The 24,508-nt window shown below is 40.0% G+C and overlaps 2 protein-coding genes across 5 annotated transcripts; one reads left to right on the forward strand and one right to left on the reverse strand.

Moving 5' to 3' along the window:
* Positions 1–2,804: 2,804 nt before the first annotated feature.
* fez2b (fasciculation and elongation protein zeta 2b) lies at positions 2,805–15,816 on the forward strand. Of its 4 annotated transcripts, XM_071479001.1 has the most exons (11): positions 2,805–3,228; positions 7,133–7,241; positions 7,424–7,540; positions 8,600–8,741; positions 9,609–9,736; positions 10,159–10,308; positions 10,608–10,688; positions 11,447–11,522; positions 11,678–11,743; positions 12,143–12,170; positions 12,498–15,816. In XM_071479001.1, the coding sequence occupies exons 1-10, from the start codon at positions 2,921–2,923 to the stop codon at positions 12,151–12,153; spliced, it is 1,188 nt and encodes a 395-aa protein (XP_071335102.1). In that variant the 5' UTR covers positions 2,805–2,920; the 3' UTR covers positions 12,154–12,170; positions 12,498–15,816. The 4 variants fall into 4 exon arrangements, with proteins under 4 accessions (XP_071335102.1, XP_071335101.1, XP_071335104.1 ...); XM_071479000.1 differs by lacking the exon at positions 12,143–12,170 and having other exon boundaries at positions 2,806–3,228; XM_071479003.1 differs by lacking the exon at positions 10,608–10,688 and having other exon boundaries at positions 2,809–3,228.
* A 14-nt stretch (positions 15,817–15,830) lies between these two features.
* Positions 15,831–19,718, reverse strand: LOC139622229 (usherin). Its single transcript, XM_071479459.1, has 6 exons — positions 19,664–19,718; positions 18,497–18,678; positions 18,055–18,159; positions 17,742–17,813; positions 17,476–17,649; positions 15,831–17,198 (listed from the first exon to the last, which is right to left on the reverse strand). The coding sequence occupies exons 1-6, from the start codon at positions 19,716–19,718 to the stop codon at positions 17,109–17,111; spliced, it is 678 nt and encodes a 225-aa protein (XP_071335560.1). The 3' UTR covers positions 15,831–17,108.
* Between the last annotated feature and the right edge of the window lie 4,790 nt (positions 19,719–24,508).

Raw genomic sequence — 24,508 nt, forward strand, 5'->3', positions numbered from 1 at the left:
GTATTGTTGTGTAGGAAAAGTGTTATGTATGCATATTTTCAATAAAGCATTCAGGGTTTTGAAAAAAAAAAAAACATGGCCCATGGAAGTTTGATGGGGCAGGAGATTATGAAGGCCACCCATCAGATGCCAAGAAATCTCATTTCTCCAACCCCCTGTCAGCAGTCAGTGTGCAGACCCCGGTTGGCCCTGAATCATTGTTTTTGGCAAAGCATGTGTCAAGGGGTCTCTGGTGGAAAACACTGAGTTGAATTTCTTTTAAAATTCCACTTTGTATTCAGTCATGATTTCTAAATGTCTTGAAAGCAATGTCTGGGCCCAGACCATCGGGTGAGAAGCAATCTTCAATGCCAACATTAAGAATAATAAAAACAATTGCCAATAAAGTGACATTATTTTGAGTAAGCCTTGTTGTTGGCCATACATTTCTGGACAACTTGCCATTTACTACAGGAAGTAGTTGAACAAGGCATGGGTGCTGGTAAAATGTGAGAATATTTTCTTTGCAGGCCCAAAGAGTTCAATATTAAAAGTATAAATAAGAAGCCATGAAATAAATATTCATATGAATTGATGAAGAAAATGATATAATAAAAACATGAAACTACATACATAAATACATTTTTAAACTTGGTTGTTTTGCAAAAGCACATCTGACTCTGCTCTCGGAACTCAAGAATGTTTAGAAATGAAAACTGGGAACATGTAAAAAGAAGCAGGATGAAATATGATTTCATAATAGTATGAAAGGCGCCACCTGGTGGTCTATTTCAAAGTCCAGTCATCTTCTGACATCATGATACACTGTGGCTGTCCTTTTGGCATCCATCAGAATAACCTCCACCCTATGGTATTTATTCTTCCATTTATTCAAATGATGAAAAATTGTTAAAATCAGCAATAAATAATATTTAGACACAGGTATACACGATAAAGGCCTGGTCCCATGCTTCACTCAGATCACTTTACTCCAATGGAGTAGAGCCTTCTTTTCTTTTATCAGGCTCTAGGCTGTTTTGAAAAGAACCTCCAGAATGAGACACTGCTGAGATGTGAAGAAGAGATGCTTTCATTAAAATAACTCAATAAATATGTGTAGTCTCTTCTGACTGACAGTGATGGGGCAAACACAAACAGCACAACAGTCATACGCAGCAAACTGGTAACCTGATGGGAACGTTCCCTGATGCTTCTCTAAAGGTTACACCTATACAGCTACACCTTTACAGCTACACCTTTACAGCTACACCTTCAGCGAACGTTCCAGGAACATTCCTTAAACAACTCTTAGGAGTTCCGGGAACGTTCGCTAAACGTTGTTTAAGGAACGCTCCCGGAACGTTCGCTAAAAGATGCAAAATCACATTTACGGTTTCTACTGTAAAAGCTGTTTAAGGAACGTTCGCTAAACGTTGTATAGGGAACGTTCGCTAAAAGTTGTATTAGGAACGTTCGCTAAACGTTGTGTCAGGAACGTTCCAGGAACGTTCGCTAAACGTTGTTTAAGGAACGCTCCCGGAACGTTCGCTAAACGTTGTATAGGGAACGTTCGCTAAAAGTTGTATTAGGAACGTTCGCTAAACGTTGTGTCAGGAACGCTCCCGGAACGTTCGCTAAAAGATGCAAAATCACATTTACAGTTTCAACTGTATCAACTGTTTCAATCTTCCTTAAAAAAGGAAGATTGTAGCTGACTCCTCCCACCCTGGACACAAACTCTTTGTGACACTCCCCTCTGGTAGGAGGCTGCGGTCCTTCAGGACCAAAACCTCTCGCCACAAAAATAGCTTCTTCCCATCTGCTATTAGCCTCATCAACAAGGCTAGAGAGCCCCACTGTTGCTGATCCCCCTGACCCTCAATTGCACCAATCACCAGAAAAAATTCCTTGTATGTGAAAACATACTTGGCAATAAAACTGATTCCGATTCTGATTCTGATTCTGAACTTAAGGAACGTTCGCTAAACGTTTTGTCTGGAACGTTCCAGGAACGTTCGCTAAACGTTGTATAGGGAACGTTCGCTAAACGTTTTGTCTGGAACGTTCCAGGAACGTTCGCTAAACGTTGTATAGGGAACGTTCGCTAAACGTTTTGTCTGGAACGTTCCAGGAACGTTCGCTAAACGTTGTATAGGGAACGCTCCTGGAACGTTCGCTAAAAGATGCATAAATCTAAACTCCAGAGAACCTGAAAGTAACGTTCCTAAAAGGTTCTTAGAGGGTTACATTTTTAGCAACCTTAAGAAATTTTATGGTAGAGAAAGTCTATCGTAGAGTTTCTTGGTTGAAAAAGCAAATAATTTTGCTGCAATACATAATATGCACTTGATACACACTTCCCCGTCTTGTGGGTTTACCTGGACGGTCACCTGGTTTACTGCTGATGACTGTGGCAGCATCAGCACTAATACCAGTTCTCCTCCACTCAGTAGCGGTCATTGACGGTGAAATCGGTCTCCTGCGTGTCTCGCTAGCCACACTGAATATTAATATTGGCCCGTGTATCTCTGTATCTCCTTTCCAACAGCTGGCGTCCTTTCTGCATCATTTTTTTAGTTTGCACATTCAACACCTCCACTCCTCACAACAAACATCCATGCGTTGCTCTAATGGCAAACACTGTTGATTATTTTCACACCCCGTTGTTCATTTGTGTAACTGTCAGTTTTAATAGACGGTATATATATGCTTCTCTTGCGTGGACTCCCTCCTGTTCACAGTCAGAGTCAGGTCTCAGACCTGTTTGTTTTGCTCCACCAAAAAGGGGAGTGGCGTCGAGCCTGACGTCACACTGCCCCGCCCACCCCCTCTCTCTCAGCCAGCGTCCCTCTGCCTCACCGTCTAGTCCAGTGTCTCGCAGCCGAAAACAGAGCACCATCGAGGGGTCTAACTGACTGTCAACCGAGCTCCCACGGCAGTCATGGCGGCGCCGTTAGCCCACTTCGATGAGGACTGGCAGGACTTCAACGAATTCAAGCCTTCCTTGGAGTCGGCCGACCAGCTGGACCAGCTAAACTCAAATGTGGCTGATTCGTCGTCGGGCCTAGACGATTTCTCAGACCTGGACAACAGTTTCTCGGGGGAGATCTGCAGCTTCAAATCGATGGAGGACCTCGTCCACGACTTCGACGAGAAGCTGACAGTGTGTTTCCGAAACTACAACACCACGACGGAAAGCATAGCTCCCATAAAACCTATCTCAGAGGACAATTACTTGAAAGACGACGAGTGAGTGTGAATTATATGCGGGTTTTATTTACGCTAACTTTTAATCTCTTAGCTAGCTAGCCACGTTAGCCTCAGCGGGCTAACCTCTAACGTTTCTGTTACGGGTGAGGTTGAGGGTTTTAGCTTAGCTTTAATCAGCGTCGAACAAAGTTTAGTTGGCCGGTACATGTTTGCTGAACGAGAATACTTTGCGCTGTATTATAACAAAGTGTGTTTCACCTGTTTCAGTATTTGGCTCACTGAGACTCTTAAAATTTAGGTTGACATTCAGAAATTGAGTGACAGTAACACGTTGCGATTTACAAACGTAATTTATTAAGATATTTTAGCAGTCTGGTCTATTAACGGTTAAATCTTAAGTTTACATGTTGTTGTTGAAATGGTTGTGTGTGGGGGGTGGCGGGTACTGCAGGGAGGGATCATGCCACGTTACCAGTACTTGATTTCACGCTGGACTGGTTGATGTTGGCTATTAAACCATTGATCCATAAAGTGTATATTGTGTGTAAGTGACTGGTTGTTGATCCATGCTTATGTTGAATATGTGAAGCACAACATTGTTTTTCTTTGACTTGACTTTTAGGAGCCCCGCTGTTCTCTCTCACTGCTAACAGACACAGTATGTCATGTTTCATACATGTAATCATTAGTCACTGAAATATTATACTGTCAGCATTTCTTCTTGCCACCTTAACAGCCCTTGTTATCTCAGTTGGACGTTCTCCACAGTTTGTTGTATCTCGTAGACACACAAATGTCACAGTCACACTACAAGATGCTATTTCTTCACAGTTGCTTGTCCCATCAATCCCACACTGAGCATAGACGTCACTGTAACTACAGAGCTGCATGAATCACCCTCCTCTTGCCTTCTGCATCTAACATTGCAACACAGTGAAACTGTGCCATCTGATCAGCATCATGTATGTAAGCCTCCCCTGCACTACCAAAGAGAGAAATTGCATTTCCACACAAAAGTGTTGCTTTACTTGAATCATGGACTTGACTGAACTAGAATATTGAATGTGGAACTTGTATCACCCTAGACATTGTTAATGCACAGTGGAGTGCAAAAGTCTGAGACCGCTGGATGGGAGAGGGGTCTCGGATATTGTATCCCTTGTTATAGTTTTAGTGTTGCTCTGAATTGTGCATAATTAACATACACTTAAATATAGGACTAGACAATGAAAATGCATTACTGACTGATGAAGACTACTACGCTGCATTCAGAGTTTTGCTTTCGTAGTCTGCATTAAGGGAGGTGAAAACCAGTGCCAAGTGTCAAATTGTTAATAATGATTGACAAGACAACCAAAACTGTCAGTCCATTTAAGATGTACTTTGAAAAACAATGGTTTAGGGCTGCAACTAATGGTCATTTTCACCATCAGCTAAAGAGCAGGAATAGTTAATTGATAGTCTGTTAGCACAAAATTAAACAACAACTTTTGTGATAATTGTTTCAGTGATTTATCTAGTATAACCATTTTCTAATTTCAGTATCTTAAATGAGAGAATTTGCTGCTTTCCTATATTTATATCCATTTGTCTTGCTTTATCTCATTGTAAACTGACCATATTCAAGTTTTGGACTGTTGGTTAGACACAACAGAACAATTGCATCATTTTTGACTCTGGGTAGTTGTGACATCCATTTTTTTCATTATTCATAGACCAAAGGATTGAATAATCATTGCAGTTCTCGGTTCATGGATTGATTGATAAATGGTCTCTAAAATGTCCAAAACGTATTAAGAATGCCCATCACATTTTTCTGAAGTCTGAGGTGACAGTTTGCTTATTTCGCTCATCCAGCAGTCTAAAACCAGAACTTATTCAGTTTACTATCACATTTGATAAAGAAAGCAGCAAATTACCACAATTAAGAACCTGAAGCTAAAAAATGTTAGTAAATAGTATTAAAATCATACTGGATAATTAACATTCAGGCTATATAATATAGATATATTATATAAATATCTAGTTACCTCAGATATAAGCTGGTCAATTGGAGATGGGAGATTGGAGATTGGAGGACTTGTGACTGGACTCAGTAGCATCACCATTTTTACTTGGATATTTTGTAATGTAACTGCAGCTTTTCCCTTAGACATACAAACAAACATGCATGCATCACAGAGGGCTTGTAGTAACGGTTATGCACAGTTAATGGTGCTCTAAATGTCAAGAGGAATTTTTAGGAGGGCTTGTCAGATGGGAAGGAAACTTCTATGGTGGTTATAGGTAAAGAAACAGAGGAAGAAGGGAATGGAATAATTGGACAGCAGCCCGGTGAAGCACAAAGAGCAGTGCCAGGCTCAGTGAGAGTCTTTTCTGGATGACTGCACTTTTGCAGGACGTGCCTAGGCACTTAACAAGTTCTCCAGTAAGACCATAGCTGAGATGAACAACAGGGATGACAAGGAGGAAGTGTTGCTCACTTAGTGTGTACAGAGAAAGCAAATTTTGTTTGTGTGAAAGCCAAGTTGTGCATGTGAATTATATGTTTGCCCATGTGTGCAAGATAAAACAACATGTGCATAAATATATTTGAGCAAGAAATCCAGAAAAAATTGGCACAGAGTTGAAGTAGAAACAAATGAATTGGTTCCTTGAAATCTGGACCAGCCTTGTTTTTGAAATGCAAATGATCTCAGTGAAACTGAAGCGAATGGCGCCTTTTGGCATGGACTCACGTGCCCGAGACAGTGTCATTGCTTGCAGCACAAAAGATATTTCCTGCCAGCCTTTGCCCTATTTAGAACAAGCCAGCAGCCCCCTACTCACCAAGCTGTGCATGAGCACTTCAGGGAGAAACATGCAAGTTACATAAACACTGTGTGTGTGTGTGTGTGTGTGCGCGTGTGCGAAAGGGTATGACGATGCAGAGCCACTCTGACACATGGGTTCACAGCATCCATCCTCTCTGTGCTCGCAGCAGTCAGGGCCAGGGATGAAAACACAGTGACTTGCATGTGCACGTGAATTTTATATCCTGCACTGATTCGATTTTCTGTCACAGTGTTTGAAAAACATGCAAAATACCTGCAGTTGTTAGTTTTTTTCTGGCACATGAAGGGACAGATTCACATAGTCTGTAAGACTGCACATAACATTTAATAACGTCTCCAACTCTGCTTGTGCTGAATAAAATGAAATTAATGAGGCTTTTATAAATTAGCTGGAGCCAGTTACTGCCCACTTAAGTAACTAACACAAGCTGAGTGTAGAGTAAACAACTAAATGTACATGATTGTACATATTTAACCAGAGGCTTCAATATGTTTTACAAAGATGATGGTGGCAGCATATTTTACAGTTGAACAATACACTTGTTATGTTTAACAGGCTCCTCTCCACCATCTGCCCGGCTGTGACATATTCTCTGCCAGCTTGCCTTCTGCTTGCTATTGTAAACATTCAACTGTCTGTTGGTATAATGTAAACATTGTTTCTAAATAAGCCAGTATTATCAGCAAACACAAATAAGGCTCTAAAGATCTAAACACACAGTTCCTTAAATGTAAGTTTTGCAGAAATTAGCTTCCTAAACAAATCTTCATTTTAAGGTTGAACTACCATACATGCGTCAATGTGTCTCACCAGGGAAATGTGTGATTAGGGAGTTGTTGCATTCGTCAGTGGATTCAGGCAACTGCTGCGAGATGCAGCAGCAGGAACATAGTGAAGTGGTGAGGGGGATGGTGGAAAAAGAGGACACAACACTGCCAAGTAATGCTGTGTCACAGTTAAAAGAGAAGGAAACAGGGTTTGTCTTATCGATTGTGGCCTGAAAACCCTTCACATGTCTTCTGCTCTTTGCTCAAAACTTTATTTTGTCTATGAGTGTATTATTCTCCAGCACTAATGACATCATGAATGATTCTTACTATTTTCCCAGAGTGTGGAATGCTCTGACAGATAACTACGGCAACGTGATGCCTGTCGACTGGAAGACATCACACATTCGCTCCCTACACCTGCCCACCCTCAACCTCACGGAGCATGAGGTACCACAAACACACACACACACAAACACACACAGCATACAGGCTACGTTTACATTTATCTGCACACTTTTTGAAATGTTACCCTCCTGAAGAGTCAAAGACACAGAGCGTAAGCAGTTTGCTCTTCAATCTGCTTAGCCACCTGTTTGTTGTCTCATCCAAGTTCTCTCTCCTTCTGTCAGAAGTTGGATAACCAGTCTCTGGATCTCTCAGACGATGAGGAGCTGAGGGAGCAGATGGATATGCACTCAATCATTGTCTCCTGCATCAACGATGAGCCACTCTTCACAGCTGAACAGGTGATTTGTTCAGACACACCGTACGCACAAATTCAGCAGTGTTTTGTATATTTTACACCCACAAAGCTGTCATGTTATATACACTATTATTTACAAATTGGCTGTCATTTTGATTTAAATAAATCCATCACATGGTCTTAATACTCCACACACCTGCATCTACAGTTACAACTTTGGATATAGAAATGTGTACATCAGGGTTTCTTATGATGTTTCAGGCTTTTTATGGTAGTTTTCTTGGGAACTGACAGATTTTTGGGGTCAAAAAAAAAAACAAAAAACACAATTCTTGTGTCGTGACACATATAAAAATGAAGAACCACAAATTCCATTTTTTTAACTATGCTACTTAGTTTCTGTGGCAAAGGCCTTTCATAGCTGCAGCAAACGCTGTCAGAATATGCAAAATTCTTGGCTCTTGCTACAAAGAAATCCAGCTGTGACAAAGGGTCTGACAAATCAACGCTGTAAGATTCTGATTTGAAAATTATATTTGAATAGAATTAATGTAAGTAGCCTAAATAACTAAATAACTACTAAGATCCATCCAGTTTGTGTAGTAATGTTCTCTGTGTATAAATGTTTATCCTTTTGCATGTCAGAAAGTTGAGCATATGTTCAGCTTTGTGCACAGACAAACACAGATACAAACAAATGTCACATTCTGGCTGGCATCTTGTCTTCCTGGAAAGCTTTCAAACGTTTTCTTTTGATCACATAATGATGTTTAATTCTTTGGAGAAGCAAACTATAAACAGACTGACCTGAGTAAAATGAATTTGTTTAGCTACCTGAAGGTGTTGTGTCTCAGAAACTACTGTCCTGAAGTGCTGCACATACATTAGGTTTGACTGCAGCCACTGCTGATACTCTCCATGTGTCTTACGCAAACATCAGCTCAGACGAGACACACAGGTCACCAACCTTAATCTTGTGTCTGTCACAGCAGCCGGAGTGCTCTACTGTGCTACACTGTGACAGTGACTTAGATCAACACATCAACATGAAACCCTGAATCTGAACACATAATTTGTGTGTCTATGTTTTTGTGGTGTCTAGGTGATAGAGGAGATAGAAGAGATGATGCAGGAGTCTCCAGACCCAGAGGATGATGAGAGTCCCTCCCAGTCCGACCTGTCCATGCTCTCTCAGGACCTCCACGCCCTGAAACGCTCTGGCTCAAACACCAGCTACGAGGACCGTGAGTACCACCGTGGTTGTGAATGACAAACATGAAGCTCTGAAAGTTAGTGCTCACCTCCTTGGGAGCGCCAATGTGTTTGTGTGCCTTTTCACACTCCCACTGCCATTTGACAGCTTTCTAAATCACTTAATGAAGTGTAATAGGTCAGACAGTACAGTACACAAAGAAGCAGCTACACACGTGTAGTACCATACTTATGTAATGTGTAACAAACACAACCGGACAGCAGTTGCGTTATCATCATACAATGTTATATAATGGACAGCATATATTTGACTTGAACACACTTTCTAATACCAGAGTGGTGTCAACTGAGCATTTGCACCCAGTTTGCTTTAGGCTGTAGATTTTGTCTCAGATATCTGTGTAAATTAACTGCAGTATGTGGTGTGTTCTACATATTAAACAGTTCCTAATGAGTGTCACTAAGTGTATTCACAATATGTATGCCACGCCATTTAGTCTCAGTCGGGGAGATACTTTAATCCACATCACTTGACGGATGTAATATTTTGTACTTTGCATTTTAATTGCATGTAAAAGATTTACAAGCCTTTGTGTAGTTTGTAGCACAAGATTATGTCTGAACTGAACAAGAACATTTAGCCTCGAATGGATAATATACAGTGTTCACTTAAAGTGTTTGTGTCTTGCATGTAGTTAGTACAGAGCTTATTGGGTGACATTTAACTTAAGGTTGTATTGGAAGCCATTATATGAATTGAATTCCTAACATCGTTAATTATAGTATAGTCAAAGTATAACTTGAATAAAAAGTCAAAATACTATTCATTGTGAAATCCCATACACACAACCAATGCATGACTATACTACACATTTAATATATCTGTACACCACCCTCAGGGCTGCGTCAGCTCTCTGTGTCTGAACTGACTGAGACTCTGGAGGAAGTGGAAACAGCCATTCGTCGCTACAGTGAAGAGCTAATCCAGGCTCTGGCCCTGCGAGACGAACTGGACTATGAAAAGGAGGTACTTTGATTTTAATCTTCTTAACTGTGCTTGTGTTGAGTTTTTGAAAAGCTGAGCAACATGTGAAAAATGACCAGATTGTTGACAGCATTCAGCTAACTTTAATGGTACAATCAGTCATACAGTTATACAGTAATGCTTCACTATAAAGAAGGTTTACATGTTGAAAAATCAGATTTGAAAATAGGGCCATTTGAACATCTGTTGTGCAGTGAGAACAGACTGCAGTGCTCACAGCGTTCTGCAGGCCAGTGAGGGGTCAGTGAATCGCTGGCAACCTCATTTTTACAAAGTAACTTGTCATGACTGTGTCATAGTGGATCTAAAAAAAGATTTAGCAGTACATGTATAAGTATTAGTGTAGTAGTAGTAGTTTGATCTTAAAAAGCAACATAAATAAAATGGGTATTGTGTAAAAACAGGTGAAGAACAGCTTCATCTCACTGCTGATCGACGTGCAGAACAGACAGAAGGAGCACCGCGAGCTGCTGCGCAAGAAGAAGAAAATCAGAAGTACGACTACAACCGGACCCAACGGCCAGAGGACAGCGAGCACACACATACCAGGCACAGTGAGTCATGTGGCACAGTGGGAGGCAAAGATTAAGACACACACACATGCCCTGTATGCATGATGATAATGATGACTAGTGAAACAGACTCATGTATACACAGCCACACATTTGTTCAAATTCTAAGTAGATATGCACGATGCATAATGTGACAGGCTGCATGGGGGAAGCTAGCTGCTTTTATTTTAGCACTGAGGTTTGTGCCGAGCCTTTTCCTTCTGTCCCTTTAATATACTCTGTAGAAAGCTCCTCATCTCTCTTTACTCTCTTCTTTTCCTCCCTCCTCTTGCTCCTTGTAGCTCCTCACTTTGGAGGGACTCTCCAATGTCATTCAAAATGGTCTCCGTCAAACTTTTGGCAACACAGGAGGGGATAAACAGGTGCCCCTGCTCTTTCTTTCCACTGCAGATTTTCTGTGAGAGAATTTCTGTGCTGTTTTATTTTTTCCTTCTTTCTTTTTTCCTCTGTGGTGCATTTGTTTCCTTTTCTACAGCTACCACCGCTGGTGTTGCATTTTTTTCTGCCATTTCTTTCGTCTGTCTTTTCTTTTTTTTTTCTTGTTGTCTTTTTTTTTTTTTTTTAAATAACTTGATTTCAACAAAGCATTACTCAATCACCCGTCATTTTTATTTTGCAGCTTTAACTGTGGCACAGTCTCATTCTTCCTTTGTTTTAAGCCAACAAGATACTGTTGCATAATCACTGCTTTTTTAAAACTTCTCATCAGTAAACATTTGCGCTGAAAGGTTAAAACCCACATGCAGTTACATGTAAAGCTGCTCTCATTCACCATATGTTCACATGGTTTTCATGACACTGACAAACAACATATTTTTTAACTCTGTCACAGTCACAGTCTGTCTGAGTTTGGCCTATTTTTGTTACAAGATTAAATGAACAGACTACAATGAAAGTACTATGTGACTCTCTCTCTCTCTCTCTCTCTGTCTCTCTCTCTCTCTCTGTCTCTCTCTCTCTCTCTCTCTCTCTCTATATATATATATATATATATATATATATATATATATATATATATATATATATATATATATATATATATATATATATATATATATATATATATATATATATATATTATAACTGTTTAATTGTATCTTACATGGTCTTTTTTACTCAGTACCTGACCACAGTAATCCCTTATGAGAAGAAAGCAGGCTCCCCATCAGTAGAAGACCTCCAGATCCTCACAAAGAGTGAGTGCACCAACACACAAACACAGATACACATAATGACAAAATGAGATGTGGCTTCTCCTCGGTTTGTTTGTACTCAAGCCATGAGCTTTATTTTCTTTGTTTTCCCTCAGTGTATGTTTTGTTTTCAAAATGTACTTCTCTCTCTCTGCTAGTCCTCCATGCCATGAGGGATGACAGTGAGAAGGTACCTGCCCTGCTAACAGACTACATCCTCAAAGGTAAACATACTTTCCATACTTTGGCGTCAGGAAGCAAATAGCAACTGCAGTTGCTGGAAAAACCTCAGAGTGTGGAAATGATTTGTTTTAAACAGTGTGCCAAAGGGGACTTATATGTAGAGGTGTGTGTCACAGCCAGGTAACTTTTGATTGTGTTGGCTCCCCCTGACATTCACACACCCCGTCCCCCTTTGCTTGAAAGTGGAAGTATAAAGTTCATTTCTCCATTTTCAGGGTAGCTGATAGTAGAAAAACAGTATGGCATTGAGAAATGAAAACACTGAAACTCAATACAAATGTTAGTTTTATGGGAGGGACAAAGTGCTTTTCTTGCCACTCTCCACTGTTGACCGTGTGCCTTCCTTGTCTCTCGTCTGTGCTGCATTGTCCTTTGGGTAGCTCTGGTATGAGAGCAGTGGAAACTGAGGTTTGTGAGGCACTGACACATTAACACAGGTTCTTCACCTTCAGCCTTCTACTCTCACTCTGTGTAGTAGCACTTTCTCCCCTCAAAGCAGCAGCCTTCCCTCACTCGCTCTTTGCTGTAGCGCCTGTCGTGCTGTGCACATGATTCCCCTTTACTGCGAGCTTCTAGTAGCAGCTGTTCACGTGTTTGCTTCTCATCTGTAGCTACTGTTTCCTATTTTCTCACCCCACATTTCTCCCTGTGGTAGTTGCTCTTCCATTCTTTATAGCTCTCACAGCTCTCACAGAACTGCACTGATGATTAACTGATCTCTTTTTGTCTCCACAGTTCTTTGTCCCACGTAAAGCCAAAGGCGAAGCCTTGCATTTCAAGGACCTTCCACTGGACCACCAGATGGGGGTTCTGGTAATCTGGATGACACCAGATTATGGATTAAAATCCAAACCTTCCTCCCCATTTTTCACAACATAGACTTTCTTTCCTTGTGGCATTTTTTTACTCAGCCATTGTTGTTCCTAAGATTTTAACTCTAGATATAGCTCATTGGTCTGTATAGTTACAATCTTTTATTGTTTTGTTGCCTGAGTTCTACAGCCCTGTATATCCTGACTGCATGTTGATCAGTGTTAGTCTGAACACCTCACTTCCTGATTTGCCAGTGGCTCTTGAAAGGTAAAGGATCAGGGAAATAACAAGGTGTTTTTTTTTTTTTTTTTTTGTATTCTGTGGGCTTCATCAGCGGGCCTCTGTGAGGGAAATGCAGTCCAATCTGTTTTGTGAACTGAATGCATTTGCATCTGTGTAGTTCATGCCTGACGGGAAAACAAATCCTGGCAGAATTTCTAGATCTTAAAGTGCCAGGCGAGCCGTGGTATCAAGTATAAATCTCGATTTTCCTGTTTGGAAACCTTTGCTTTAAAAGCATTGGATGATCAGTTGCATATAATTTGCTGCGGTTGAAAAACCTGCTTGCTAAGGATTGAAATGATCAAACCCTTTAATTTGAATATCCAAAATTATAGGCTCACCTGTCTTTGCATGTTGGTTTTGAGTTTGCGCGCAATATTAGCTTTTAGTCGAATGTTAAAATGAAATATTTTGTATACGATGAAATGAATTTGCACTGTTTTGGGAACTTTTCACTTTTTGAAAAAGGGAAAAAAAGTGAAATGATTTAAGAAAGTAATAGCTGAATGAACAAACATGTAAAGCATATTTTTGGATAATGAGTTGTTTTTAGTAAGATGAGGGACTTGCCATTTGCCACTTTTGTGACCATGTTGCAACATCATTTTGTAAATGCTGTCCAATGACCTCTGAGCCCTCAAGTAGTGACCCCATCCCCAACAACTTTATCGCTTCCCCAGGAGTCGTCATCACATGAGTCTGCAGATACCTCATGTATTCAATTTTTGCATTAGTAGAAAACGACCGTATGGCCGTATCGTTAGATAAATAGTGTAGTTAAGATTATGTCAGATTTGATAGTTGTGTAGTTAAGCTTCTAGTATAAGCAGTGGGTTTTCTTTATCTGTTGACCCTTTAACTGTTGTGTACATGTTAGGGATTTTGTGGTAGCACTTTAGTCTGTCAGTGATCTGGTCATGTAGTGGAGTATGTGATGGATGTACGTTAGAGTATGTCTCACTAGATTAGTGTTAGATGAAGCTTAGAAACTTAAGATAGCAGTGGTGAAAAATGTATCCTGTTCCATCTCTTCACCTTATCAGTCAGCATGAGGTTTTTAACAGCCTTAAAGGGGCACTCCGCTGATTTAACACATTGCCATCAGTTTGTGTGTCACAGAGAGCACTATTTAGCCTGTAAAACAGTTGTATAGCATCTTCTGTGGCTTTGGAGGAGCTTTGTCATAGTTGAGATAATAACCCTGATGATGTAATAGTGATGTCATCAGGGTTATATTGGCTTGGGTTTAAGACTACAAATTTATAACACAAAGTTTGTTAAAAACTCAGGGCACGGAGTTGAAAGAAGTCCGTGTTTACCAAACACAGAGGGTCTAACAAAAAGATGCCATCAAGTTACATTGTGGGAACTGGTTCCATACAATGGACTAAAAAGTCAGGATATCTCAGCCTCAGGCTCATCGGTTTTGACCATCCTGTTTTTTCATTTTGTGTCTTGCAACTCTCCCAGCTTTGCGGCAGTGCAGTCTTAAATCATTGGAGCCCCCTTTAAAACCATGCAACACCAATCTAACACTGCACTTCATGCTGTGTCATCAGCAAGTTGGTACACTAACGTCCAGATCACCAGCTACTACAGGTGCACCACACACTGTCAGATCAGGTCTAGTCTAGCTCTCAGGTACGAACATCAGTGTTAGGTTTAAAATCTTGTTCTGAAAGGTACTGACATTCCTGATTCTGTGTATTTTTCCGACGATATTTTAACAGCTAGGCTTCAACTTGCTGCACTTTTATCTTTTCGCACTCTAAATCTCACTCTAAATACCTGGATGAGCAGATGGAGGTAATCATGGTAGCCTCTTGACTAAATCAGGGTAGCATTACAGATGTTGATTATGGCATGATTTTTTGAAACACAATTCTAAAAGTCCTAGACTCTGCTTAGTAGTAATAGTAGTAGGTGTAGCTAGCAAATTAATGGCACATGCGAAGGCCTCTCAGTAGCATCCGCATGGTGTAGCAGTCTAGTGAAGGGAACGATGCAGTTGTAACATCCAGCAGCGAACTTCAGTTTATTAGAAACTCAGAGGTTGATTTGTAAGAAACTCTTGAGAAAGGAATTTACTTTTACTGAAGAAAAGGGCATGAGAGGAAGAAAATGGGGTGCAATAGAGATTGTGGATGTTGGGGATGATTGCACAAAGGGTTGCTTAAACATGAGGGGTCCATTTATTCTTTTGTAAAGGATGACAAAAACTCGTAGTGCTATATTTAACCATTTATATGTACTGTTGCCAGCATTGAAAACATTCACAACCTAGCATGTGCTGCATGCACTTTACTGCTGAAGAACGCATTTCTAATTATGAATAATTTATTTGTTTACATATTAATATCACACTAAAGGGACAAGTGCATGTTGCAATTAAATGCAGAAAACCTTATAACAAATAAACATTAATCTTAAATAAAAACTCCAGAAGGCTTGTGGCAATAATACACAAGCGATTTTAAGAAAACGTCCCTCAGCTGATTATAATCTGATAAATCACAAGCTTCAGTGAAAACGGTTACAATAATTGTGTAAATTAATCTTTTGTTTTATAATGAAATGGCAGTCAGCACGGAGGTCACCAAAGGATCTCGTCTCAGGCCAGAGCCCCTCGTCTGGTCTCTTCTTAGCAGACATATCAGTGTAACTACAATTTAGAGATTTATATTTATATATGTACAACGAAACAAGCAACAAGAAAAGAGGCTGCCTTTGTAAATGCCTGGAAAATTTTGTACATTAAACCAATTTCTTTTTGTTTTTAACGCAATATAATTCCCCTGTTTGGGGTTTTATGTTTACTGTCTCATGTGGTACTGCAGTATATTAATTTATTATGTAAATGTTCATTTTGTAACCATATTATTGACTGTAATGGTACAAGTGTTTGTGCCCACATTGCATTGCAACTCATTTCAAATAAATTAATATGTGAAGACTTTAATGTGGTTTGCCATGTGTGTGTGTGTAGAGCCATTATGTGCCCACAAACTGTCCATACATATCAAAAAGACACATTGGTGCTGTTCTGTGAAAACCATGCTTCTCCAAAACAACTTATTAGCTACAAACATCAGGCCTGTGTCTAGCCTGTAACATTGCCTTTTTTTAATAATCCAGTGGGTTTCAATGAGGTTCATTCACGCATAAGAAGCTTAAATGTTCTCAGCTCGTAAAGGGCTGCTCAGTCTCTGTGTTAACCTAAAAGATTCAAAAGCACCAAATTTGGAGGTAAATACTTTTCAATAATCAGTGACATCTGCTGCAGTTTTTAACCCCAAATTTTAATTAAAATAAGTCAAATCTTATAACTCACCTCATCCAACAGATTATGTTGCAAAGACTCACATTACCTTCAGAGAAACAGTAAAGTGAACTTTGCTCTGAATTCATCCCTTGTTCATAATTTAAATACATTAATATGGACATGTGTCTTCATAACTTTCCGAATGAATGTTGAGGCAAAATCTGGTCCGCTCCCTTCAGTCTTTGCTAACCAAATATCTTGGATGCGCTATCTGACCAGACTTCACTTGGTCTTTGTAGTTTTTCGACCTCGTCGCTCAACTTAAGGCCTCATGTCTTACTCTAACATCACTGTGAACTGAGGGGAAAAGAAAGTTTTGTGTCTGTTGTGTGTGCATCTTCTCAGTTACCACAGGCTACGTGAATGGCACCTGCAAACTGCATCCACGAGATTGATTCCAGTTTGAGACAACAGGTTTTGTTCTTCCATCACCAAAAGCACCCAAAAGTGTGAAAATGACCAGAAAAGCTTATTGAAAATGTGCATGTCTGTAAAATAATAAAAAAACAAGTAGGCCTTCATCACCTGTGCTGCATCACCACACAGTATCTTTGGTGTCTCTTGTCTTTTTGAGAAGTTTGAATAACAGACATGCTGTATTATTTCAGACTGTTTTTTTTCCTTAAAGAGTTTTGCTCAAAAGCAGGTGCATCCTCTTTCCACTCAGTAGGAATGTTTCTTGTCTGGTTATGTTTAACTGGCAGCACCGTAACGTTTTGCGCGTCTTTTCTTCTCTTTTATTCCATCAGTCTTCCATCAGGAATCATGTTACGTTCCTCTTCCTTCATTTTTCACTGTAGGAGAGAAGAAGCTGTGGCTGACCTCTTGACACCTCTTAACCAGCTACAGTGACACTTTAAAACTGGTCAAGGTTGGAGACAAAACAAGGTGGATTTTATGTCCTGTCAGGTTCAAAGGTCGCCCTCAGGTCACAGGTTGGTGTCAGTGAACATGGTGTGCTCCTTCCTCACGGTGCTGAAACCTTTGATGGTGTCAACAAATTCCTCATCGTCCATAAACTACAAGAGAGAAACATGGAGCTTGTTAAATGGAGGATACAAGACTCTGCACCATATTTCTAGTCACTTTGAAATGTCTTGAATGAACCTTTGTAAATGTCCATGTGTGTTAATGTCTCCACTTTTATCTCCTGTGTACTGATGATTCAGTGCACAGATGTGAGATTAGAAAATGCTGTGCAGCACTGTAGCCTAACATACATTTAATCTCTGTGGTAACAGTTTTTCAGGGGTGGAAGTTTGTACAGGTTCAGCATACGTTTTTGGGGTCTCTCACCATCCCACTGTCATGGCCTGAGATGTTTGGGTCCCACGCTTCATCGTCTCCGGTGAGGGACTTCCCGTCCATCACCTGGCTGACACTGCGTCTCAGAGAGTTCACACTGAGGATCCCAAGCTCACCCTGCGGACGCTCCTCATCAGTGGGCTCACATTTAGCTTCCACCAATTCCTCATAAGACAAAACAAAAAAAAAGATTTAATATGTCACGTACAAAACTGTTGTTGGTGTGAGTTTATTTATTAGAGTTCATTGAGTTTTACCTCGATCTTCATGGTGAAACCCTTGAGTGTTACACTGTTGGAAAAGCCTGTTGTGTCAGGCACAGTGTCAAACTGAGGAAGAGAGAGGGAGAAATGCAGTTTACAATCATTTACACTGTGGCCTATAAGCAAATTCGGCTTCTAATGCCCTATGTAGTTAAGTTGAATCATCCCACAATACAAAATAAAAACTAGTGAACAAGATGACCCATAATCAGTCCCATCAATTATATTATGCATAACCAATGTTTTTTATTTTTTACATATTGAATGGTTATTAGTCAATAAGAAACTGGGGTAAATCTCCACCCACCAGAACAGAGTTGCTGGGTGGGTAAACAGCCATGGGGCTCCTCTTCTGCAGGGGCAGGGCCACCAGCGGGGGTCTCTCTCGGGTGAAGGGGGGTTTGTTCAGGGCCTAGTGCAGGATAAGGGGAGGAAAAGAGAGAAACTAACTGAGGTTTCTTTTTAAGAAGTGGACAGAGCAGCTATAAGCTTGAAGTCGTCTTCAAAAATTTCACCTTTCTGTATGAAACGCACTCACACCACAAGTGATGTCAGCACAGATTTAACCACACAAGCCATTTTGCATAGGCTACCTGCTTTCTCACACTTGCGTTTCTTACTCAGCAGATTTGTTGATACCCTTCACAGACGGTGACCCGTGATGTTGGGATGACGTCTGGACCTTCCCTGTTTGTCACCCTCAACATACTGTACACACTAACACAAAATCACTGAGGAATGTCTCTCACCTTGTGAAGCGTGACACCTAAGACAATGGCCAGCAGAAGCAGGGCGATGCCTGCCATCACTACGATGAACCACAGCTCCTGGATGACCGGCTGGTCTCCCTGACCTCCTTCTGCCCGCTCACCACCCCCCCCTCCTCCTCCTCCTCCTCCTACTCCTCCAGGAGGAGTGGGGCTCTGTGAATCTGCAGGGAGGCACATAAACAGCTCTCAGGGTTGCTAGTAATTATTCAGCTATAATACTATGGTATTATCTTAAAAGCTTCCAGTCATTAAGTTATGGTTTTTATGTTGCTTTTCCTGGATTTGTGTATCATGACTCATGTATCCGGAAACTGAAAATTTTATCAGATAATATGTCTAAATAAATGCATTGCTTCCCTATGAAAACACCTGAGTGAACCAGTAATCAGTCCCACTCCTCTCACTGGAGGTTTTGCATATGCAGTCATATGCACTAGGATGAGACATGACCTCACTGCACAACATCAAATTGAAATTAACTCCAGGCACCATTTGAGCCACTCATCTGTATCAGCAGGTAAATGAGTAAATGAGTGTTTCTTCTGAAAAGTGCCTTTTCCTGTATTAGGTTAGACGTTTGACAAATACATCTCAAGTCAACACTGTGAGAAAGAAAGATGATCACACGTGTACTGTGGAGGAGATAACAGTGTAACTGGAGACATACTGGCTCGCATGGCCTGGTTTCTAGCCCGCAAATAGCACCACACGCCACTTTTATCCACTGATATTTCATTGACTTTGACCTCTGCAGTCTTACATATGTCAACACATTCTGTATATACATTTTGTACATTGTATCGGTAGGTCCTTAAAGCCAGGTTAGGTGCCTGGTAGTGAGTATAATAATGCTCCTCCAGCATGTTCCAGTAAAGGATCTCCAGTACAAACCTGTTGTAAGTCTAGACATTCTTGTTGTAGACTTACAGAGATAGAAAAATGTGGATGAAGTCATAGGAAGAAAGAACTACACAGAGAGAAGTGTCCACCCAGAGACTTACCAGTTCTGAGGTCCGTGGTTCAGCCTGTGGCGGGGGTGCCTGCAGCCCCTCACTCTGTGATACATCGATCAGAAGGGGAAAGACCTGCCGGGCGTTTAGGATCACACCTGTCGCCCCATCAATATTTTACACCTGATACTTTTACTTGCTGACTTGCTCTCTTCTTCAACACCACACAGACTTAAGAAAAATATGCCCATGTCTCGTTCCCTGCCCCGAGGCTAATGTTTCCTAGAGCACGTAAGGAAAAAATATCGAAAACAATATCTAATATCAGAGCTAAAAGAGCCTCAGACAAACTGCATGTGTGCTCTCCTAATCCTCTAAAACTCCCATCAACCTTTGCTTTCCTTCAGCAGTGCCATGGTAACAGCCAGGTGTCAGGTTTCAGCTTACCTGAAGAGGCATGGCAGTGGCCATATAACCCCTCTGCTCCTCAGGTGCACTGTTTGAGTCTTTTCTTATAAGATTATGTGCCTCATATCATATGCAAATATATACTTTAATCTCAAATGTTAATGATGACAGTATGAAACACATACAGTATGTGACCTCCAGTGTTCAGGCGCCTATAGGCAGCTGCATATTCTGATAAAAAGAGGATTTTTCACATTAAATGATGAAGTGTCACATTTTGTTATTGCCACTTTATAGACAGCTGCATCATTTTAGTTTTTATGTCCTGCCATTATAAGAATTTGCTAGATTGGCATGGTATGCGTTGACACTTGTATGAACACAATAATAGTTTCAATAACAGGATTAGATGCTCTGTTAGTATTATATATGCTAGGTAATAATGATTGTACATTTTCATCTGCGCACAAAACAGCAAAAGAAGTGGCACCACCCACACTGATGGCTTCAAGTAGAAATAAAGTCTTATTTGTTCCTGCCGCTGTGACTAAATTCATCACAGCCTTTTCATTGTGTAAAGACAAAGCAACAAATGATCTAGGATTCATGTATCAATTGTCTTAATTACCTCATTAGCAAAATCAAGTCATCTCAGTCATCAGTCATCTCTCCCAAACAGCAAACATTGCAACTCATCGTGACTTTTATCTTGTGTTAATATGCTGCTGAATATTTATTATACCAACTAGGGGAGAAACAATATGGTATGGATGAGAACATGATATTCAAAAGAAGAAGTAATGATATTGTGTTAATGATGCACATGTGATAATATCATGATAAACTGTCCATTGTCCAGGTAGATTTTAGGCCTTGTGGATCTTTTGTTTATCAGTTCGTCTGGATGCTTCACTTCACTGGTGTAATCCTTCTTTTTGTACAGTTTTGTTCAGTTATGGTTACAGACTCTCCCTCCACCGACCTACGCTCTTATTTGAGTCCAGTTCATTTGCAAAAAGACACAAAACACACAATAAACAAAGTTAAAGATGAATTTGACTGATAGCACCTTTTTTTTCAGATTTTCTATAGATATTCTGATCGTTATCATGAATTATTTTGCCTAATAACAACTGTCTTAAGCCAAGGTTACACATCCTCCAATGCTATACTCATGTATGTCTGTGGCTGAAATTTAAAAGTGGAAATATGTTTCGTTACTTCCTGCCCTACTTTTGTTGTAAGACTATAATTTCAAGGCTTGAATTGGCAGCCGTGCACAGTTGTGTTAATGTGTTTATGAGTATGTATAAATGCCTGGTCTCTAACTTACAAAAACTTTTTCTTACCTAATATGGTCTCCAAATGTTTCTGAGCATGACCTTGGTGTCCCACGTAATATGCTGTAAGACCACATGATGGCGCCAAGCAGCAGCTGCTGGATTTGTTGTTGCGAGGCAGTGTCCAGTGCAATGAGTCGACAGCAGCAGGGAAGGAACTCAGTGTGCAAGTACAGCTGCAGTGCCCCGTGTCTAAGACTAAAAGCAAAGTACGTACACCTCTTGTCTCTCATTTCAGCACAGTTCCAAAGAGCTGAAGGCCCTGATGTGAAAAAGTCACTCCTCTCTGTCGTTGTCATGTGACCTCCAGCTGTACATGTACAGTTGTCCATCCGCTGTGAGGGAATGATTGAGAATGACAGGCCAGAGGTACAGCAGCAGCAGATATAGCAACATTTTGTCAGGGTGTTCATGGCAGTGCCGCAGGGAGGCATGAAACTTTTAAACGTGAACAGCTCGGGTGCAGGTCTGGGAGGATTTGAGGCAGTTGGATCAGGACCAGTCTGAAATATCTTCCTGCTCTGCGGTCATGTTTTCGTCTTCTACCTGAAAACTGCTGAATTAAACATGTGTCTCCAAGCTGCGCTGGACGACAGGGCCTCCCAGATAATATTTTAATAAGATGTGTTTTCCCACTTACTGTTAAAGTCTCTCTTCTCTTAAAAATGAGGTTTATTTGTTGTGTCTTAATTTGGATGTTTGACCTTCACTGTGCAGGGTGAGGCACGTGCAGAGTCCGACTGTTTTCATGTTCGCCTGCTGAAAAGAGAAATTTTCACCTTAAATGGGAGTTTAAGACGACTTTGTGCAAGCATGACTTGTGTCTGGAAACAATCGTGCTTCAATGAGCACAGAAGTAGAAAACATGATGGAAACCTTCTTGTTTCAACCAGTTAAACTTGAGTGAATATTTGCATATTCACAGATTCTGGGTAGTTTTTAATGAGGAAATAGGAGCAGATTTAATTTAAAGAATTTTTACATGAACTTCTTTTGAGGATAAACCATACATAAAGCTAAGGATTTTTTTATATATGTGGAAAAACATGTCTGGAGGGGATCTCTAAGACCATACTGTTCTTACCATGTAGCAGACATGAGATGTTAATGCTGTTAATCACATGAGTATGTCAAAGGTCATGATAATTATAATAAATGCGTATTTATATTTTTAAGGACAACATCACCTCCTAAAACTCAGTGTGGTATATTTCAGGAACATTTTTAAGATGAAACCTTGCAGGGTTATTTGAGTATTAAGGGACATTGCCTCCAATAAAAGAAGGACAAATTCTGACACCAGATGTAGCAAATATATATAATAGCAGCATAATCCAACAAAACAAAGTGATTATTTATCCCTTTCTTTAAATATTTAGTCCTTAGTCCCAAATTCCAGACATCACTGTTGTGCATCAGAGGGGCCCCCACATTAACTAACAGCTCATTTGATTTATTTTTACAGACAAGCTCTCCTCTGTCTAATACCCTAATCAGCATTCATACCTTGCTGTGATGATTCGGGACAATGCTTTTTTATTGAGGAAGTGATCTCACCCTTGAGTGCCAGAATCAGCCTTTTTTACAGCCCATCTCCTCAGGGCCTCATCCATCACCAAGGTGTCCGGGCGACACAGCCGCTAGACACATACTAACTCATTTAAGGAGAGGGACATACGGGGATATATCACTCCAGATCACTAATTCACTGACTGGCGGCTGATGTGGTAAAAAATTTCCAGCTTGTTCCAAATCCCTTGGTGCGCTCCATGAGTTTTAACCACAGGTAAATAAGGGGATTATTTAGCTTCTGCTGACAGATAAGGAGGGATAAAGGACAAATGGGTTCACTTGGATTTTGTTTTGTCTTCATCCATCTTTATTCTTAAGGTCTTTCTGGCTCTACTCTCTTCTCCTCCCATCTCCCCTTTAAATGTAAGCTACATAAATATATTATAGTTTTTTTGTTATTGTCTGTATAAATAAAATCACATGCTTCATGTCACAGAACCAGTCGTGACTGACTGCCACTGAACGCAGCGTGTCCCTCCGGTTAATACTTCCTTTATTGACTGTAAACTCAATCAAAAACCATGTAATCCAAACCAAATATCTGTGTCTTCAATCAGCAGTCTAATATAAGCAGGGCATTGTTCCTTGCTTTAGCAATTTCCAATTCCATTTTCAAGATGAACAGTGTAAAACATGATGATCAAACTGTAAGAAATATCGGTAACACTTTATTTTCCTGTTTAGCATTTACAAGGAGGAAATTAACCATTTCTAAATTGTTTTACACATGTTATAATGTAGTTGTATGCATAGATATAGCAACATTTTAAGTTTTTATTGTATTAATGTATTTGTCAACAGCTATAACTCCGCCTATGAAGCATTCATAACTAGTGTATAAACAGATGACTGATAATATCACACAGTTGGAATTGTATAAAATACACATTTTTTTATGTATCACATTTATTAATGAGGTACGTATTATAATTATATTTATAATGACTTATTTATTCATTATACATCTTCATGCTCTATGACAACTGAGAAAACTCATTTCATCAATGAAGAAATCTAGCAAGTTGACATTTAATTTCTAAATTTTATCTTATTTTTTTATTTTCTATTCCTTGGTGAAATTACTGTTTCTAAGGAATGAACTTCAAAGTGAAATGTCTCCACAAGTTTTAACACATTTACAAACACTTTTAAATGTCCCTGTGAATGATTTGTACATATGTAATAGATGTGTTATAACCCATTGTATGAATTTGTTCTTCTGAGATTGTTTGATGAATTAGCAGTGAACAATGCTTGCACAGTTATACAAGTTAGAATTGTTAAATATATTAATGAGCACTAAAATATGTATGTCACAAAATATGCCAAACAAAAATATCCTTGCATCTGCTTACAATTACTTTATAGTGTGTTATAACCATTGTATTAAGAATCCTAATCCCTCTTATAAATGATAAATACTGTATGAGGAAGCGATGGCTTGGATGCATCTCCCTCCATCAGCATCAACAGGCATTTGATGACCAGCACTCCCTGGAGCCACTGTTAGACTTCATTACATTACAGCTGTTAATTATAAATCTCCATCCAACTGGGCTTTGATGGCCTAAATGTGCCATAATGGGCCTTACTTGGAAATGACAGTCCATTGTGAGACAGTGCAGAATACACTGCGCCTACTTACCAGCTCTTAATGAATTTGTTTCAAAGCCTTTTCCCCTGCTTCTCTTTATTGAGAAAGATGACACTCAAAGATATTA

This window comes from Trachinotus anak, unplaced genomic scaffold (assembly GCF_046630095.1).
Source record: "Trachinotus anak isolate AG129_WGS33_773 ecotype Australia unplaced genomic scaffold, CSIRO_AGI_Tana_v1 ptg000005l, whole genome shotgun sequence".
In the NCBI taxonomy this organism is placed as follows: Eukaryota; Metazoa; Chordata; class Actinopteri; order Carangiformes; family Carangidae; genus Trachinotus; species Trachinotus anak.

Coding starts and splice junctions, on each gene's coding strand:
- fez2b (XM_071479000.1), top strand. CDS start 2,921: ATGGCGGCGCCGTTAGCCCACTTCGATGAGGACTGGCAGGACTTCAAC. Junction 9,737..10,158: donor AACTGGACTATGAAAAGGAG/GTACTTTGATTT, acceptor GTGTAAAAACAG/GTGAAGAACAGCTTCATCTC. Junction 10,689..11,446: donor ACACAGGAGGGGATAAACAG/GTGCCCCTGCTC, acceptor TTTTTTACTCAG/TACCTGACCACAGTAATCCC.
- LOC139622229 (XM_071479459.1), bottom strand. CDS start 19,718: ATGGGCATATTTTTCTTAAGTCTGTGTGGTGTTGAAGAAGAGAGCAAG. Junction 18,160..18,496: donor TAGGTGTCACGCTTCACAAG/GTGAGAGACATT, acceptor ATCCTGCACTAG/GCCCTGAACAAACCCCCCTT. Junction 17,650..17,741: donor GTTTCACCATGAAGATCGAG/GTAAAACTCAAT, acceptor TTGTCTTATGAG/GAATTGGTGGAAGCTAAATG.